Source organism: Pholcus phalangioides, unplaced genomic scaffold (assembly GCF_987345545.1).
Source record: "Pholcus phalangioides strain wild (caught in Gottingen) unplaced genomic scaffold, Ppha-v1.0 ptg000012l_1, whole genome shotgun sequence".
Classification (NCBI taxonomy): domain Eukaryota; kingdom Metazoa; phylum Arthropoda; class Arachnida; order Araneae; family Pholcidae; genus Pholcus; species Pholcus phalangioides.
In genome coordinates this window covers 10,456,491-10,475,707 of record NW_028301605.1, presented here as the reverse complement: position 1 = coordinate 10,475,707, position 19,217 = coordinate 10,456,491, and the positions used below count along the sequence as shown (strand labels likewise).

At 35.1% G+C, this 19,217-nt stretch overlaps 1 protein-coding gene across 1 annotated transcript in view; it reads left to right on the top strand.

Moving 5' to 3' along the window:
• LOC149079519 (uncharacterized) overlaps nt 1-19,217 on the top strand; it is a 95,920-nt gene that overhangs the window by 57,694 nt on the left and 19,009 nt on the right. Inside the window, exons 10-11 of the mRNA XM_089240165.1 lie at nt 15,868-16,001; nt 17,084-17,226. Of these exons, the coding sequence (XP_089096291.1) occupies nt 15,868-16,001; nt 17,084-17,226 (277 nt within the window). The remainder of the gene's footprint in view (nt 1-15,867; nt 16,002-17,083; nt 17,227-19,217) is intronic.

Genomic DNA, 19,217 nt, shown 5'->3' with positions numbered 1-19,217 from the left:
TGAGGTAGCGGAAGTAAGATGCTTTGCGTCACGTCCGGGGTTATATATATATATGAGCGGTTCTACCTATCTCTATATATATGTAAACAAGCGCACACATATTTTGTATGAGTATGTGTTTAAGCCTTAGATGTTTCAGAAACTCGCGAGAATCTATCTCATTGGAGATCTCTCTGAGATGCTATCGACACGGAATTTCTGGTTTTCCGAGCCAATTGGTTGACGACACCTTCATATCTTTGTACAGTTCGATGAGGCGGAAAAATTGTAGTGCTCCAATAGATACAATTCTGGAATTGTTCAACTTAGGTGTATCAACCCGAGTTTCGATGAGGAGAATCTCAGTGAGGTTAAAACTGCAGCTATTGGTTAATTGATAACACAAGTTTTTTTTTTTTAAATATATATATAATAAAATCTTTCGAAATAAAATCAACCGACATTAAATATAAGAATTTTGTCAAAAACATTCAAAAGCAAATAAGCAAATATATTTTATATACTTAAATGTAATTCGTGATGCAGGTAAAGTGATACCAAACTATTTAACAAAATATTATAGGGTGATAAAACACATAACACCAGCAATTTGGTACGACATAAGTCACAAACCGATAGATAGCGCTGTCATATTTCTCTTATCTGAGCTTCCAGAACCGTAACTATTAACTTTTTTGTGTCAAATGTCGCGTCCACCCTAACTAACCCCACCATAGGACGGCATGGAAAAGTACTTAACTTCATAGTTACAACGGGCTTTTATTATAAAGGCTAATCCTAAGATGCTAATCGCTAAGAGGAATTCGGCTTCTTAGCAAGACATTTTACATATAGGCTACGAAAACCACAAAGCAACAAACATTCAGGAGCTGTCCTCATTGTTGTGGACGGCTTTATAAAATACGAACTGTACCAGCGAAGGACCAAAAAAAAAAAACCATCTGGACCGCAATCCAGGGCTATGAAATATTTGGATTGTCTAAAGCTACGAATAGTGGACAATTTTCGAAGATTTTCGAGAGACCAAAAGTCGCTGAAACGTTTTTAGGGTGAAATCACAGTTTTCATGAAAGTGTCTAGCCAGAAAAACAAGCACTTCTAAAATCAACAAGAAATGAGAATGGTTTTGCTGGAGATACGTAGATAGAACCACTCACAACTCCCGACTAATTCAAAGCACCTTACTTCCGTTTCCTCAAAAGAGACAAGAGTTGTGTCGGAAAAAGTTAGCAAAAATTCGTAGAAGTACCCCTCCCCCTGCCCCATACTCTCAGATATCGAATCACTCGCGTTGTTCTCCCCATGAAGACAGCCAACAACTCGATGCAACGAATAGAATCTGAAACAGACAGGGGCTGTTTCAGATTCTACTTCCAAATCACTATTGGAATGTTAAGTGCTTCCAGTTATTATCAAAATTTTATTTTGCTGGAGATGTCTTTAGGGGCCGTTCAAGTATTACGTAAGCAAATTTTTAGCCATTTTTGACTTCCTCCCCACCTTGTCAGCAAAATTTCGTCATCAGCTCTGCCCCTCTGAATCCTAACGCATGTAGGTGGGATCAGAGACGTACACGGGTAGTGGGGCTCGTGCCCCCTCCCCCCCCCCCCCGACGATCAAATTTTTTTTTTTTTAATGCAAAAAAAAATTTTTTTAATTGAAATTTCGGAAGAAAATACCTTTATATTTATTATAATCAATTTCTGTTAATTTCAATGTTATTTAAAGAATATGAACTTAAAATTTATCTTTAATAAACTGATTGCGACCCACAATCTATATAAGCCTTATAATGATAAATCGCATAAAGTTCCTTGGCCCGCGAACCGAATATGGCCCTGCCTTTGGGTTATCTGATGCGGCCTGCCCTCCTCAAACCTAATTTTGTAAAAATGAACTAAGTGGTTCATTTACTTGGTTTATAGCGGTTCATAACTTGTGTCCCGTGGTACAATTCCAGAACATTTAAGCGGCCCGTGGCACATTTTCCGATCACTTAAATGACGCGGGACACAGTTCCAGAACACTTAAGGTATCCGACTACCATTCTTGTCACTTTTCTTTAAAATGTTTCTGGAGTGAACTTTAAATACATTTTTTGATAGAAAGTGTCTCGAAATGGTGAAAACAGTGACAAATTTTGGTCTACCTATTATATTTTCTATGAAAAAGTCGTTTTTATGTCAAATTTTAGGCAAAATTCATGTGGTATTCGAAACACGATTGCAAAAAATTGTCTTAATGAAATGCTTTGTGATTTTCACAGTGCATTAAGCTAGTAATGTTGCAGGTAATGAACCAACATTTAAAGGATTGCATGATATGTTCATAAGTTACACCAAAATATATTTAAGTATGTGTGAATTTTTTTGAAATTTCATCCTACATTTTGTCTACGAAACACTGTAATTAAAAAAATATATGTGATAGACCTTAGATTTTGGTTCATAACCTCAACAATGTATAGCAAAATATCACATTAAAATTTCGTAAGGATGCAATGCATCAATTTTTACGAATCATGCCACAAAGTCAAGTAAAATGTCAAAAATAGCATTCTTCGTAAAACACGTTTAAAGTCTTTATTCGCGTATTACTTGCATGTAAAAACGCAACACTAAAGTGAACGTAACTTCGATTCTAAACATCATATAAAAAAAACAAGGCCCGTTTTGGAATTACAACAAATAGGGCTTTTATAAAAAAAAAATGAAAATCCATATTTTCTTCCAAAATGACATTTTCAACGTTGTCGGATACCTTAAGAGATTCGTGACACATTTCAAGATTCCCCTGAGTGACATGTCACGCAGCTTTGGAGCACTTAAGTGCCCCAATGCGGTTCTACATCACTCAAGTTACTCGCGGCACATTCTCAGATTATTCAAGTGATCCGCCGCATATAATTACGGATCACTTGAATGATCCGTGGCACAGTTCCGGAGCACTTAAGCGGCCCGGGAAAAATTCCAGATTACTTGGATCCGCGAAACATTTAGAGATCACTAAAGTGGTTCTGTAGGGCACTTATCTCAATAGCGGGGGGGAATGTTACTTCAATTCCCCCAAGTATCGAAAGGTTTTTCTCGTTTTTGGAAAGGGTGGTTGATGACGTAAGCATTATCCAAAATCCCCATCGATGCTTTTTAATACTTGAATGGATGAAATTAAAGAAGTAATCGTCAATTCCTTTCCTGACGTTCGCATGGACATTCAGGCACTATAACAACATCCACGAATTTTACCCATGTTACGCATTAGGGACTTTTGGTACATATAATAATGTATTCCAAAATAAAATCAACAAATATTTTATATGAGAACTTTCTAAGAACATTTGAAGAAAAAAAATGCTTTCTATGTTTATAATTATACTAGCTATAATACCCGGCGCTACCCGGGTTTTCGTCAATGAGGCTTTTTGGATCACGTGATACCTATCTCTTCCTTGAAGGGACATACATACCGTGTTAACAAATATGGCGACTTCCTGCGCGACTCATGAAAGAAAACAAATCTAGATTTAAAGAAACGTACAAATGAATATATTTTTTCCCTTTTCTAAGAGGCGCTATGTATTTCGATTTTCTCAACCTCCCTCGAAGTTCCAGTTATCCATCTGCCTGTTTCTGCTCCAAAAAATGCTTAATTAAAGCTGTGGAATTCCTTCGATGTACTTTACGGGACTATAATTAGTTTAAAAACAACCTAAACTATATGAATTTATGCAGTTGAAAATTAATAGATAATACGGAGACATTAATTTGAGTCGCCCCCCCCCCCGTATTCGCGGGGGTTACGTTCCGGGAGTGACCGCGAATACGGAAATCCGCGCATAACAGAAACCATAGGCTTTTTATTGTATATCTCGTTTATTGAATATCATGAGAAACAGCAGGGTGACGCAGAGGTAGAAGGGAATGTAAGAGAGGATGCAGCGATTGTTGGCGATGTTTTCTGAAAGAATGTTGTTGTTGTTGTCATTTTTCTGTTTCCGGTGTCTTCTTCATATCATTAAGTATGTCAGAGTATGTTGGCAAGGCTTCCTCTATTAATTTTTCTACATGTGAAGAACGTAAAATAGAGGGATCTATGTTATGAAAATAACCTATTGCTGATTTCAGCTTGCGAATCCCTTTCGCTATGTTACTTGTGGTGAACTTGTCTTCTACTTCTTTATCTCGATCTCCTTTATCTGGTACTGCTTCAGTTTCAGTACCAGTTAGCTGCATTAACTCCTCCTCGATCAACCCAATATCAAAAGAACTTTGAATAGCATGTATTCACTAACAAGGTACCTCTTGACTTCTTAAACATATGAGACAACCTTTACTTGCATACGATTCTGATGAAATAGACATTTCACCAGCCCTTTCCTTATGGAATAGTAAAATTTTTCGCATTTTCTGTTATAATATTACAATCAATTGAAATACTTTGTACTCTTGTACTCACAAAAAACAGTATTTTCTGTACGTGAAACACATCGATCCCATAGGTGCTGCAAAGTTTTGACTGCCACAGGTACGGCTACAGCTACGACTGAACGAATTTCAGATTCCATTTTCTTGATATAACTCACCGAACATTCGTTGATTCCGTGATGGCGGACCACAGAAGGTATTGACTTCGCCAAGCAGTCAATATATCAAATTTTTCTTGTCAAGTTTTCATTTTGATTTAACTTTTCAAAGCATTATCAGTAGCACTAGAAAAATGGAGCCATCCTAAACAAGCACAACTCAAATTTTGTAAATAAAACACGTGAACGACGATTGCTGAGTATTTTAGAAAAAAATTCCAATAAAGGAAAAAACTGCGAATACGGAAACCGCGAAAACGGGGGCCGACTGTATCATGCTTCAGAAGATATAAACAAATGGTTCAAATCAATGTTATTGCATGAATATCCAAAAGTAGGTCCGGCTAACTACTTCATATTTAGTCTCCTGGGCTTCGTATATCTCTAAGCGAACTCGATATTTCAAAAATCGAGGATTCAATACAATTTTTAAAATTATAGATGTGACAGGAAACCTCCACTAAATTTCCGTATTTATAAAGTAAAATCGGCAATTTTAACACTGATTTCTATGGGGATCATCCTTTGCCTAACTCTCGAAGTGATGCTGATGATGTTCATATGAAAATGTGTTCGCATGACCACCACCACAGATGACGACCACAACTTCACCAACAAAGGTTTAACCTTCGCGCTCAGAATTCTTGTGCACACACACGGTTTGCAACGGTGAACTGCTTGTGGATTAGGAGCGCAAGTTTTTTTTCCTTATAACCGTCTTATTTGCATATTTCCACCGAAGTCGCTCGTACTAGCGCCACCTATCGGCTGTTTTTGTTTTTCCCCCCGTCTTAAAAAAATTGCCGTGACCTAGCGATGCTAACCCTGCAAACCGTTTTTTATTTCGTTTATTTTCCGGTTTTTATTCATTTTCAAAGTTTATGTGGCATTTTGCCTGAACTTTCACGCCCTACTTACCATATATATTCTATTTTGAAATATCGGATAATTCTCTCTTTAAATATGAACTTGATATATTGATTAGCGCAGAAGTATAATTCGATAAAATTGCATTGTATGATACATGGTAGTTAGCTCATCTGAGTAAAGCCATTTTTTTAGTTTTGACATATTTTTTTTAAAATAAAAATGTATTTCTTATTTGGACGTTTTTGTTTTGGAGAATCTCTCGCGACCACCCAGGACATTGAAACGTTGGGAACCAGTGGCTTAAATGATCTGTGCCTTATTTACAAAGGGCTAAAATGCCTTCCGGCACATTTCAACATCACGTTAGCTACTCGTGGCATATTTACAAAGCACTTAGGTGACCCACAGCACATTACTAGATCGCTTAAGAGAACCGTGGCATAGTTGCGAATAATTTTTGCAACCAACGGTGTATGTTTACATATCAGTGGCACGCCCTTAAGGCCGAACACTCTGTTTTACAAAAAACACTTCTGCAATCCATGATGCAAATGACAATAAGTGACAAAAACAGCTTCGTGAGTTTAATGACAGTGCCTTCTAGCGGTCTACGGCTTCCGTTGCTACCGTGTATTTATTGTATGACGGAAATTGCTGGCTTAAATGCGTTCTAACAGCCCTAAAGTTTTTTCCCACGAGGTTCTGATTAACAATGTATTTTTTTTAAATTTATATTAGAATTCGTTAAGAAAGAAAAGCTTGTATTTTTTTTTTATTCTTACAATAGAATCCATTTGCCTAAACGCGAATTTCGATGGTCGCTAATTCATTTCACATGTTCGAGGATATCGGTTATCGGTGAAATCAGCAACCCCTTAGTACTAAATCGTGATTCGATCCTTCCCTAAATCAGTTTCAGTATGATTTTACGTCTAGTGGTCATTCGATGTGAATTCGCGGGTGGAACGAGACCCGCATTTTGATAGAACCGAGATCATCTGTCATCCTGATACTGATCTCTTAATGGCCACGCAAAACACACACACAGACACGCTATCTCCAAGATGAGAACTTGGTTGTTTGTGCATCAGGTCGGTGTCGTATTCTAAGTGAGCGAGTGAATCTATCCGAACACACTTGGAAATTCGATATCCCGATATCAGGTGTTTACTCTGTGATCACCCACATACACACATATACTCAATGCAAATAAGTACTATGGAAATGTACACTCTATGCTCGTGATACCTTTACGTAGGAATGGTCCATTTAAAGTTTATAGGAGCAATACTCGAATTAACCGTTATTTTGCTCACAGGATTCAGTAATTTAATTGGAAAGAGGTGTAATTTTTGTGATGTGTAATGGATAATTAACAAAGATTCTTTAAAGCGGCTGTTTATATTCAAGCTCTTTAATTTTTTAACCCTTACAGTGACAATGTCGAAATATCTCTCCAAACTTTATTTCGGAAATCACGAAATGTCTCACCTTATGAAAACCCTCTTATTTCGGCAATGGCGAGCTTAGCTACTGCGTTGTAGTTGTTCTTACAGTCAAACAATCCGCTTCAGGACCAGCACATGTTCTGCAGAATCGCGTATTGATTACTGTTAAAGGATCCCTAAAGTGTGTTCCTCCCAAGCCCCCATGTATTTTGTATGGTATACTACTTTATTTTGTTGACAGTTGTTAACAGTTTAGTTGACAATGGTTAACAGTTTTGTTGACAATTGTTAACAGTTTAGTTGACAATGGTTAACAGTTTAGTTGACAGTTGGCTAACAGTTTAGTTGACAGTTGTCACTGAAACAAACTTCACAATAGGTTCACAACACGTACGACGCGCACATTCTGGCATGTACCAGTTCGTTGGAAATTCCGTAGGTGAATATGTATGAGGTGCATGTACGTTCACGCAGTAGTAGTAGTAGTGGACTGGGTAGAAATTAACAAATAATTTAAGAGCCGACAGGAAATACGTAAATACGAGAAATAATTTGAGGACAGCAAAAAATATATAGATAGTAAGTAGAGAAGTGATTTTAGGACAGACAAAACCTACGCAAATGCGGAAAAATAATTTTCTGACCAGCAAAAGAAATCCACAAAATAATTTTACGTTGGACAAACAAATGCATAAATACAAGAAGTAATTCGCAGACCCGCTAACGGCTCAGACGAAAATAAAAACGAACACATACACTATATTTTATCTGTTAAATCTAGAACTATGTAGTGGTTACGTGAATTTGACGAAATGTTTCAGGCAGAAAACTCACCTGAACCAACACTACAACAACGCAGCTTTCGTGATAAATCTTTTATATTGAGTTGACGTATTTTGGTTATATTTGACATTCATATTTTTTATGGGCACCTTTTTTCAGCCACCTCGTTGGAAAATTTGCCTGCTGTGGTTTTTGTGTTTGTATTGCATACCATGCGAATCAAAATGACGGCGAATCTGAAACACTGTAAAAATGAGGCCAGGCTTTGAATAGCCACTTGAAATCAATGCCAAGATGAATGGAATTCTACTATTTGGGCAAAATAAATCATGAAATAATGAATGAATTCATTACACACAAATGATTACAAATGACTAATTCACATTAGCATCAGTTGACTCAGTGTTTCTCAGCCTTTTTTTTTTTATCTATGGCCTCCTTTGGGACCCTTTATCTTATACACGGTCCCGTCCCCACCCTCATCCAGGAGTAATCTTTTATACTTGTTTGATTGATTTATAATGAATTAGAGAAAATAACGCGTTGATCTTCCTATCCCTGGGTGGGAATTCTCTCTTGGTTGAGATTCTATGCAGGGCCGTCTCAACGTCATGTCACCACCCCCCCCCCCGGATAAAGTGATGTTCGGGAACTGCAAGAAACAACTTATATATTTTTGCATTCATTTTGGAAAACAACAGTAGTAAGTTTATAGAAACTTATATAGAGAGAATAACCTCAGTATACACCATATCTCATCATGTAGGCCCGGGTTGTCTTAACAGCATCATGGGCCCTCTAGCAGAGTGACTTTTCTGGGGCTCCTCCTACCTCGATAGAAGTATCTGCCAAACAATTTACATGCTCACTTTCAAAAAACTGTGAATAGATCTCATTATCATGAGGATTCCCTCCTGGACCCATCCCTTGATTGGTAGATGCATGAAGGTGATCCCGGCTGTAGTGCGGTTTCGCTGAATTCTAAATGTAGTAACACGTCCCAAAGTAGTCGCCTGACGTCAAATATGACGTGAAAATTTGGTCATTTTTTGTGAATGACGTCTGTCAAAAAAATAATCACATCATTTGAAAGTTATTTAATGACCACGAACAATATAGGTCAGGAAATGACGTGATACTTGATGACCTTAATGAAATGTCAGGTCATTTCATGACCTTCATTAGCCACGAAGGTCATGAAATGACGTGATATTAAATGCCGCAAATGCTTTTGCGTCAGAAAAGTCACGAATTTCTTTCGAACTGAAAAAAATTCTGTTCCGGATGAAAATATCAAAATTATCCAAAATGTTTGTCAAGGAACTTTCAGAGGGTGTTTCAAAATGATCCTAGGCCTATTCGTTACTAGTTGTCACAAGAAAAATGAAGTAATTTTAATTGTGACTTTGTTTGAATGGAAATGTAAGACTTTTGAATGAGAAATTGTTCATATAAATTTATCAACACGTTAAATTATAATTGCATCCATATCATGTTTTTTACGCGGAAGATCAGAGAATCTGAAATCTGTCAACAATTGATGCAACGAATTCTTTGACATGTACATTGAACTAAAAAAATAATTTTTTTAATCTTTTTTTTTCGATAATTATAAATCACGCAAATAATTATATTTATAAGTATATTGCTATATTTTTCAAGGATAAAAAAATAAAAGAAACCGAAAGAATAACTGCCATCGGCTAAACTTAGCAAGAGATTACTTAATGGTAATTGTAACATAACTAATCAATACTTTTAAAGTCTTCATAAAATTCCAATTGGTTACTGACACGATAACGCGATCGGTAGAGGTATAGCGACAGTCCTCGAACGAACTGGGTTCGAATCCGATCTGCACCACAGAGTAACAATTTTTCCTTCTTTTCAAATAGCGCCATCTATCTTCTGAAAGTCGAACTATTTGCAAATGGTCATTTTTTGACGTTTCCAAAATGGACATAATGACCATTTTATCACGTCATGTTTGAGACATTTTATGACTTCCAAAAAATGTTTTTATTGACGTCAGGCGACAACTTGGGCCCCCCCCCCATCATACTTTAGATCGGTCAGACTATTTTAGACTATATCAGATCAACATTTTTCCACAGCACTCTGTAGTTATCTTAAGGCTCTTCTTTCCCTTAATTTTCAATCGTGACTTCCCCCTCCCCGCCTCAACGTTCCAGGACTACAAGGACACATATGGCCCCGGGCTAAGAACCACTGAGTAAACGTAACACGAACTGACAACAGAGATAAGCCGACACTCGATAAACGCCAAAAAAAAATTGGTATTTGACGTAGAACTGACTCCCGTAGAACATCACTTGGACACCAATAATAAAATTACATTATAAAAAAAAAAGAAGAAATAAACGCCTATAAATATGGACATCTTCCGTCACGGATATGCAATTTGCCGCCGATCTTGTTGTCCGGCATCACCTGTAAATGAAGATGGATAGGTCGAAATCGCATAAAGGAGCGAGGAATAGCCAACCAAAAAAAATGCTATTCGTACACACACACACACACACATATATAGATAGACAGAGTCCTCTTGGGCACCCAACGAAGCATAATAAATATTTTCGCCCGGTTCCTTATCCTATCTCCTTCGGAAGTCATCCGGTATTCCGGAGCGTAAAGACAAGGAGCTGCAGCGACTACAGACCCGTGAACAGCTTCCTATGTCTTCGAGACCCCTGATGTAGAATTACCGTATCGCACATTCTATATTATCATCCCTCACTTCGATCAACTCCCTTGGAGTGGAATGATCGTGCTTAGAATCCCGCATCTTACCTCCTTTTTTCCTTTATATTTTCAGCTTTTCTTTTATATATATTATTTCCAGCCTTCTTGTGTTGTCGACGTCTTTGGAGTCCGAATGCCCTCTCTCTCTCTCAGCCCCTGCCGCCTTACTATTTGCTCTCGCCGAGACCTTTCGATTTCTTCGAGATTATTCCATGAAAAACAGCTTAAAGGGGGGATTCTGTTCAGTGCTGCGTGTGACATCGTGAGTGTCTTATTTCTTGTGAGAAAAAAAACGAGAAAAGAAAGAAATCTAACACTCTCTTTATACCTTCGACGTTTCTGTTACTGACAAGGGAAAATATAAATTGAGAGAGGAGTTGAATCAAATCCTTATTTTTCTTTCTTGTTATAGAAACTCATCATCAAGGAAATGCCGTTTAGCGATTTCTTCGAGAATTTCACTTTCCGTTTGCAAAGCATTTTACTCCCATTCAAATATATACAAATACAAGGCCACAACAGGTAAAATGCCCAACGAGGTGGCTGAGAAAAAGATGCCCATAAATATATGAATGTCATATATTTCAAAAATACAGCAACTCAAGTAAAAATGCAATTACAAACAATATATATACGCTTGATAAAATATTATACAATGCCCATAAAGAATACTTATGGTTGTCTTATTCTAAGTATGGATAGCTTCTCTCGATTTACTCATGTTTATCGTATTTCTTTTTAAGAAACTAGTGATGTGTCTCGTAAATTACATTTTTATTTGGATTTCTTGTGATTAGTTTAGACCTGTTTGCTGTTGTCGTATATTTTCTGAGTTGTTCACAGTATTTGAATATCTATTTATTTAATTATCATACATTAGTTAAATATAGGTATTAACTTCTCACGTAAGTTGTCATATCTTAACATGTACAAGGAAACTCCTGATTTTTTGGGTTTAAAATTGGATTGTGGGGAGGTTGATATAAGATATAATTACAATGCTATCCATGCATAAGGAACTCCTATATTTTCAAAAATCAAAGATCATCTAGATGAAAAAAAAAATTTATGAGAGATATGAGATCAAATCAAACTGATCTCTCCTGTATTGCTGAGTTATCTAAGAATGTCGGTTCATCGTACTCAGAGAACTTCAATTCAAAGAACAAATTCTTACTTCGAAAAACTGGTAGAGACAAATTACTAAAGAATTCCAGACATATAATTTTTTTTAGACTCTTTTACATAATACTATAATTTACTCATTAAAGAAGAAAATTCAAAAACAATTTTTTTTTCTGAATTCCTTTCAAGAAATCAGCATAGCATATGCGGAATAACATCCTTTTGTGCGCCGATTCAGGTTCAGAGAGCTCGGGTTCACGGCCACCATGCTCTCTCTTCTCATAATAGTAATAACCATCATCATCTTCATTGCTCTCACACGTATAAACGCATGACCCTGAAACTTATTTTCTCCTATATAACTCATTGTATTCTATACTGAGGAAAGGAATGGAGTTTGGCATGTAAAAACCACCAGCCACCGGGGTTCCCTCCAGTCTCTTCAACCAAAATTACGAGCTTTCATTAGAATGGAGAGGGAGACCGGGTGGGTTTCTAGTTGATGACTTGATGCAAAACTGTTCATGACATTAGGCTTAAAGAGGCTATATTCTAACTATATACATATTTTACCCTTTTATTATCCAGTATAGTAGAACAAAGGATCGACATGATGCAGCTTCAGCTGTCAAAAACAAATAAAAAAAAAATTGAATTAGCTTTTTGACTTTCTTTGTCCTTTTATCCCTCCTTTCTGAGGCTGTGAATTATATAATTATTTCTTTTTAGAGGCTATGCATAATTGGGAAGTGCCATAATCAGCGGAATTTTCGTTAGATTCAATGGAAAAAAGTGTTATAAGATTAGTTTTCATCGGAAAAAAAATAGTAATAATTCCATTCTTTTCTCTTTTATGGGATCAAATCTGATCAGTCGGGAATATATAATTTAGTGGAGATCTGGAATCCTTTTATGAGCTTTATTTTTTTTCCATAATTTGTGATTTTCGGATAATTTTCTTATCTTCAAAAAAGCAACGTCACGGAAACTTCAAGGAGATTAGCCGCATCTGCTTTTTATCAATCAATATAATTCCTTTTTTTTTTCTGCCATTATAAACGCAGTTTTTCCTTTCATTGAATTGAAACTCACTTGACTTTAATTGGGATGTGCTCATTAAAAAACATCATGTTCACAATTTGGTTTTTTAGTTGAAAACTTACGAGAGGGATGATATAATGAGATGAGAATAAGGGGGGACTTTAAGTAATTTTTTCCGTCTCTTCAAGTTAAGGTTTCGTTATTCGACGTGGCTGTTGTATCGAGGTTATTTCTCATGAGTCCGCAGAATAATATGACGTTCCTGAAACAATTTTTTCTTCGTATTTTAAATTACAGTCGAATCCCGTTATAACGAAGCCGGAAAGACTAGAGACATCCCTTCGTTATAACGAAATTTCGTTACAAAATAATTCCAGATTTTTGCATTGTTCCTTTGTAAACTTATCTGGTGGAATTAGAAAAGTGTTCGTTAAAACGGAATTTTCGCTATAACGGCATTCGTTAAAATTTAAATACGTCTGTATGTTATCTTTAGATATTTAGATATCTAGCTGAAATTTGTGAAAATAGTCTTAATAATCAATTTCTTCAAAGGAATACCTGGTTAGATTGCATACATTAAATTGTCAACAATTTTTTAAATTAGGCTTAAGGCTTAGACATTAGGCTTAATAGGTTGCATTGAAACTACATGCGTATTTTGCTCTTTTATTATCCAGTAGATACAATAAAGGATCTACATGATGTAACCTCAGCTGTCGAAAACAAATTAATAAAAGAAAATGAACAAATTTTTTTTGATTTTATTTGTCCTTTTATTCCTTTTTTTGAGGCACTTTCAATTATATAATTATTCCTTTTGGTGACTATGCATAATTGGGAAGTGCCATAATCAGCGTAATTTTCGTTGAATCCATTGAAAAAAAAGTGCTAAGTGGGAAAAAAAGCCCATTCTTTTCTTTATGGGATCAATCGGGAATATATGATTTAGTGGAGATCTGTTATGAGCTTCATTATTATTATCTTTTCCTTTTTTCACAATTTGTGATTTTTTGTATAATATTCTTATCTTTATAGCGACGTCACGGAAACTTCAAGAAGATTAGCCGCATCTGCTTTTTATATCAATCAATAAAATTCCTTTTTTCTGCCATTATAAAAGCCGTTTTTCCTATCATTGAATTGAAACTCACTTGCCTTTAATTGGGATGCGCTCATTAAAAAACATCATATTCATGATTTGGTTTTTTCGTTGAAAACTCACGAGAGGGAGATGATAACGAGATGGGAATAAAAGGGGGACTATAAAGGATTCTTCCATCTCTTTAAGTTAAGGTTTCATTATCCGACGTGGCTATTGTACCGTAGATATTTCTCACGAGTCCGCAAAAAATTATGAGGTTCATGAAATATTTTATTTTTGGTTACTTTAAATTATTATTTCGTTATGGAAATATGTCTGTTTCTGTTCCATGAATGTTCCGATGTATGTCTGGACTTCGTGGAAATAGCTCGTGAATGTTTCAATAATGAATTCGTTTAAAGGAACGTCCAGTTTGTTTCTGATTGCATACATTAAATTACTCTGATAGTTTTTGATCATCTGAGGGTTAGATATTCGGACATTTTTTGTTTGTATGTCACTGGATATGTTCTTTTAGATTTCATTATGGGCTACTAAAGTTTTGAAATGAAATCATTCCACAGTGGTGTGTCTTTAAAAGTTTATGTACATTTTTATATTTTAAATAAATTTTCTGTATTTGAATGCTTTGTTGGATTAGTGTGTATTTTATGTGGATGGTTTATGATTTTTGGACATCAATGGCTGTTCTTGTTAGCAAATACTCTCTCTATTAAGTATCAATGACACTGAACATTTTGTGAGGAAATTTCCTACAATACTCTAATGGTTAGGTCTTTATGAGAGCACTTAATAATACGCATGCTTGTATAATGAATTTGATGAGTATATACGACAAACAGATACTTTAAACTTTCTTACTGTTGGTATTGAGAGATATCTGAGACTTTACTTAGCAATCAAAAAGCTTTAAAAACTTATACTCTTGTCAGAATATCATTAAATATATTAGTTAACCATTAATTTATTTCAAATTTAGTACGCATATTTTGGATTACATATGCTGTTGTATGTATGTATGTATGCATAATTTTACGTAGCTTGAGTACTTATGTTTTTGCGAATTTTTAAACAATGATAAAACAAATTTTAGAAAATTGAATGAAAAATGTATATGTATTGTTAAACCTTGCGAGAATAATAAAATAATGACATCAATGTAATTTAAGATTTAAAATTTAAGAGAAAACGATTTAAAAAAGAGACATTTCATAGGTTCATCAAATGAAACAACGTGTTTGAGATCTTTTCATAAATAATTGGTTTATAAAAAAGAAAAACTATATTTATCTTTGATATTTTTTTTTTCAGTTTTACATCGTAAATAACTGATTTTTTAAAAGAAAACTGCATATTTTTTTATATTTTTCAAATTTTTAATTAAATATAATATTATTAGAGAATTAATTGTAAATAATATTAATAATTATAATGTTATTTGAGATCCCCTCAAAAATAAGATTTGATTTAAAGGAGGAAACTATTTCAACTTACTTTTCAAATTTTGGATTTTATTTTAAATTTAAAGAAGGTAAGAAAACATATCAAAATTTCTAAGTTTTTAATTTTATATAATATTAAGTCAATGGAATTTCAGTCTTTATTTGATAAACTAAACAGTTTTCTTTTTCGAATCAATTTTCATTCAATTAAACTCATTTCTTGCTATTTAATTTTTCGTGCAAAATGTTAAAAACACATTTTCTTCTTTTTTTTATGAAAATTTGCGACAAATATATTCCGGAGATAAGTAGAACATACGTTAAACTATAATACCACATGAATTTAAAAATATTGGTAACAAATTTTGAACAAATCAATGGCTCTTAATGATACTATAGCATAGTTTTTGAGGCTGTTTGAATATGTTACAATGATTTTTAAGCTTACAAGGTACGAATGCGACCCGTAATGAAGCCCGATCCATACCATTAATGAAGAACGATCGAGGCCCTTAATGAGGCCCGTATGAGACCCATTAACTAAACGAAGAACTTTATTATTGATAACATAATAATAACTTGGTGATTCCTCTGCTAAATTTTCATTTAGTTCTACAAAATTTTTAAAACTGAAAAGGTATTCATTAACATTTTAATGTAACTGCATGAAAATGTGAAACATCAATATTATTTTTGCTTCTCTTACAGGAAGAAGGAAAATTCTCCAACGTATTGGTTATACAAAGCAATGACCACGTCGTAACTGCCTTAGACAAAGCCGTCGGAGTCCATTGTTCTTATGACGTTGGGAATAAGACTGAAGAGACAGAAATAAATATAACGTACGTGCGAACTTTGAATATTTTCAAGTAATATACAGTAGTTAATTTTCAGTTTAATATACAGTAGTAATTTCATATTCATGCTTAAGCTCGTTATACTGTATGCAAGTTAAGAATTTTGGGAACATTTTTATCTAAAGCAAGGCTTCTTATTAACCGTTTTCAGCCGCGACCCAAAATCAGCAACAAAATCAGCTTCCCAACCCATGTAACTGTTTGTCTTTAAAAATCCGTGAAACCTTTGACGCGATAAAAGCATTTATAACAGAACTAAATGGATTTGTGCTGCGATTCATCGTTGGAAGCCGCTGCGATGGTCACGATCCATACTCAAGAATCCCTGACTGCAAGTAGATTTGTACGCGCCTTGGCGAAAGCCCCCGTGAATCAATTCTGGGTGGTGTTTGTACAATCCATCTTGGAAGCCGCTATGAATCAGTTTTGGGTCGTGACCGATGGCTCAAGAATTCCTGACTATGAGTGGGTTTATACCAGCGTTTCGCAATCTATGGTCCGCAAACCTGAGGTGGTCCTCGACAATGACAAAGGTGGTCCACGGGCACATTTGATAATTAACTTCCAAATCTATAGCAAAAAAAAATGTTTAATTAGTTGACATTAGTGATACACTTATTGATTCAAATAACAATTGCATCTTTATCAATTGTCATCAATTCTGTGGTAAAATTAATTTAGTTTTTTGCTACTCTTAATTAACACCCTCACTCCCACCACAAGTATCTGCATTTATTGCATGATTGCTTCCTGATTGTGTCTTTTGCAAATGAAATTGGAGTTCATATTACTATTCATGTGATTAACAGTATGGAATAGATTTAATATTTTAGGAGCAACGTTGCAAAAATTATTTTTAAATAATGCTCTATTGACTCCTGGTACCAGTTGATGTTCTATAGATTTTCATTTACAGCCTTATATAATGTACTGTTACAAATTTTATAATTCTATAAATATAGATTTGTCTTATGCTTAGTGTGTGACACTCAAATTTTCAATATAATGTGATTTATTTTTTGTTTTACGTATAAAAATCATCAATAACAAAAACTTTTCCCGTTCAGTGATCCGAACTCTAGTGACAAAACCAGAGGATCTCCAGAGCTTCCTGATCTTTCTCTCCACATTGTGGACATGAAGGGCAAGGAGAGAGACACCGTCTCACTCGGAGAGCTGCTCAGAGTCCAAGTTCGTATGTCTGATGAAGGTGAGTAGATTCGTATCTCAGAAAATCTTAGAATATCTACCATTTTACATCAAGTTTGCGGTTAATGTCTCAAGTCTAGGCTAATCGAGAAGTTAATATAGACTGGACAGCTATTTAATGAAGTGGCCCAAGTCTAGACAGTTCACACATTCACCAGACTTGGCGCTTTAACGTTATCATTTATTATACATACAGGTTTGGTCTTAATTGAAGTGTCTCTATTCCAGTGGTTGTCAACCATTTTACTTAATATGCAACATAAACGCCAGAAATCTTAGCGTGCCGTTTCCTAAAAAAATAAATATAGTTTCACATCCTCTTTTTTTTCAAAACGTTGGAATTAACAATATCATCATGTATTTGAATGACAATCTCCCAGGGTTTGAAAACATTTAAATTAAATTTAAGAAATATGAACTTTTTCCTTCTGGAAATTGTCAACTCTCAATTGTGTGCCCAAACATAACACTCGATTCTTTATATTTTTAGACAAATTTATGAAATTATTACATTTTCAAAACTAATTTTTGGGAACGCGACATAGAATGTAACTTTATTTCTGTTTAAAATTTTAAAAAAAGATATCCCCATGAAACAGTATGTGTCTATATCTCTAAATACTGTATTTTCACTATTCTGATAGGGTTTTATGAACAACTTTCCAGTTGGCCACCCTTGCCACAACCAGAATGTTGGCAGTCGTTTCAATCCTTCAACATACATAACACGAAAAAATTCAAGCATTTACCTTCTTTACCTCAAAATACAGAAGCCAGGTGGCAGCACCAGCGGAACAAAAAACAAGCACAACTGTTTTTACATAAATACGTTTGGGTCTTACACATTCATTCAGGATTCAGGACGCCACGTTCCTTCATGTAGCAATTTCTTAGAAATCCCGCAGAAGAATGTGTAGCACGAAGTTTATGCACGGGTCAAGTTGTAGTCATTTCATGAAGATTTTAGAGATTTTTGATTAATGAAAATACTTGAAAGAAATTCTGAGAAAGTCTATGCAAATATAATCCTATACAACAACTTTGGCAACGATACGGAGACACATAATTCCCATTACCCATTAAGGCTCTTGAATCTTTTGTTTGCTTATGATCTGAAATAAATCCCAGTCGACTTTATTCCACACGTTCCACCCATTCTGTATTCATAATCCTGAATAGGTAGGCCTACATTATAATTTTATTAGAAATACTCAGTATCTAAATGAAGTTACTGAATTTAAAATGCAGATGAAACATTCACTTATGCATGATTGCATTTGAAATTGATTTCCAGTCAATTTTCTTGTACGTTTCTCCCCAATCAACTGATTAAAGTAATAATGCCAAGATCTGGCTAAATCTAGAATCCCGTAGAAGTTTGGAAAAGGGTCTCAAATGACACTAATTAGCTGAAGAATTCGAAAAAAAAACCCCCAATAATAAGTGACGTCATCTTTTGTTCGTGAAAGGAATAACCTAGGTACCAAATCACGTCAAAAATGACTACCAAAGGCCGTAATTTGAAACGTATCACTCCGGTATTGAACTAGATGGATGTCAAATGATTAAACTTCCAATACAAGAGCTGTCGTTGTGTGTTGTTGTTACCATTTCATTTTCGTCATTTTGATCTTCCGCATGTTTCTACGTCTAATCTTCTCGATATCGATTTCGATTGCCAAGGAGAAAAAAAACACACGCACCAAAAAAGACGACATAGTTTTTCCTCTCAGAGAGATAGTAACAAGTCAATTTCGCGTGCGTGTGATCACAGATGAAAGACCCTCCCATCCCGATTATCCTTGTTATCTACCGCGCTTTAAACAGGAAAGACACAATATTAATAAAACACGAGCTGTCTATACCTACCAGGAATTTTTCCTGTTTCCCAGAGATTCATCAATGGAGTGAAAATATTCCGCTTAATAGACGTTAGCGCATAGATTGGTACATCAGTTATGGACATAACACTTAAACAGTGTTTATCAAACT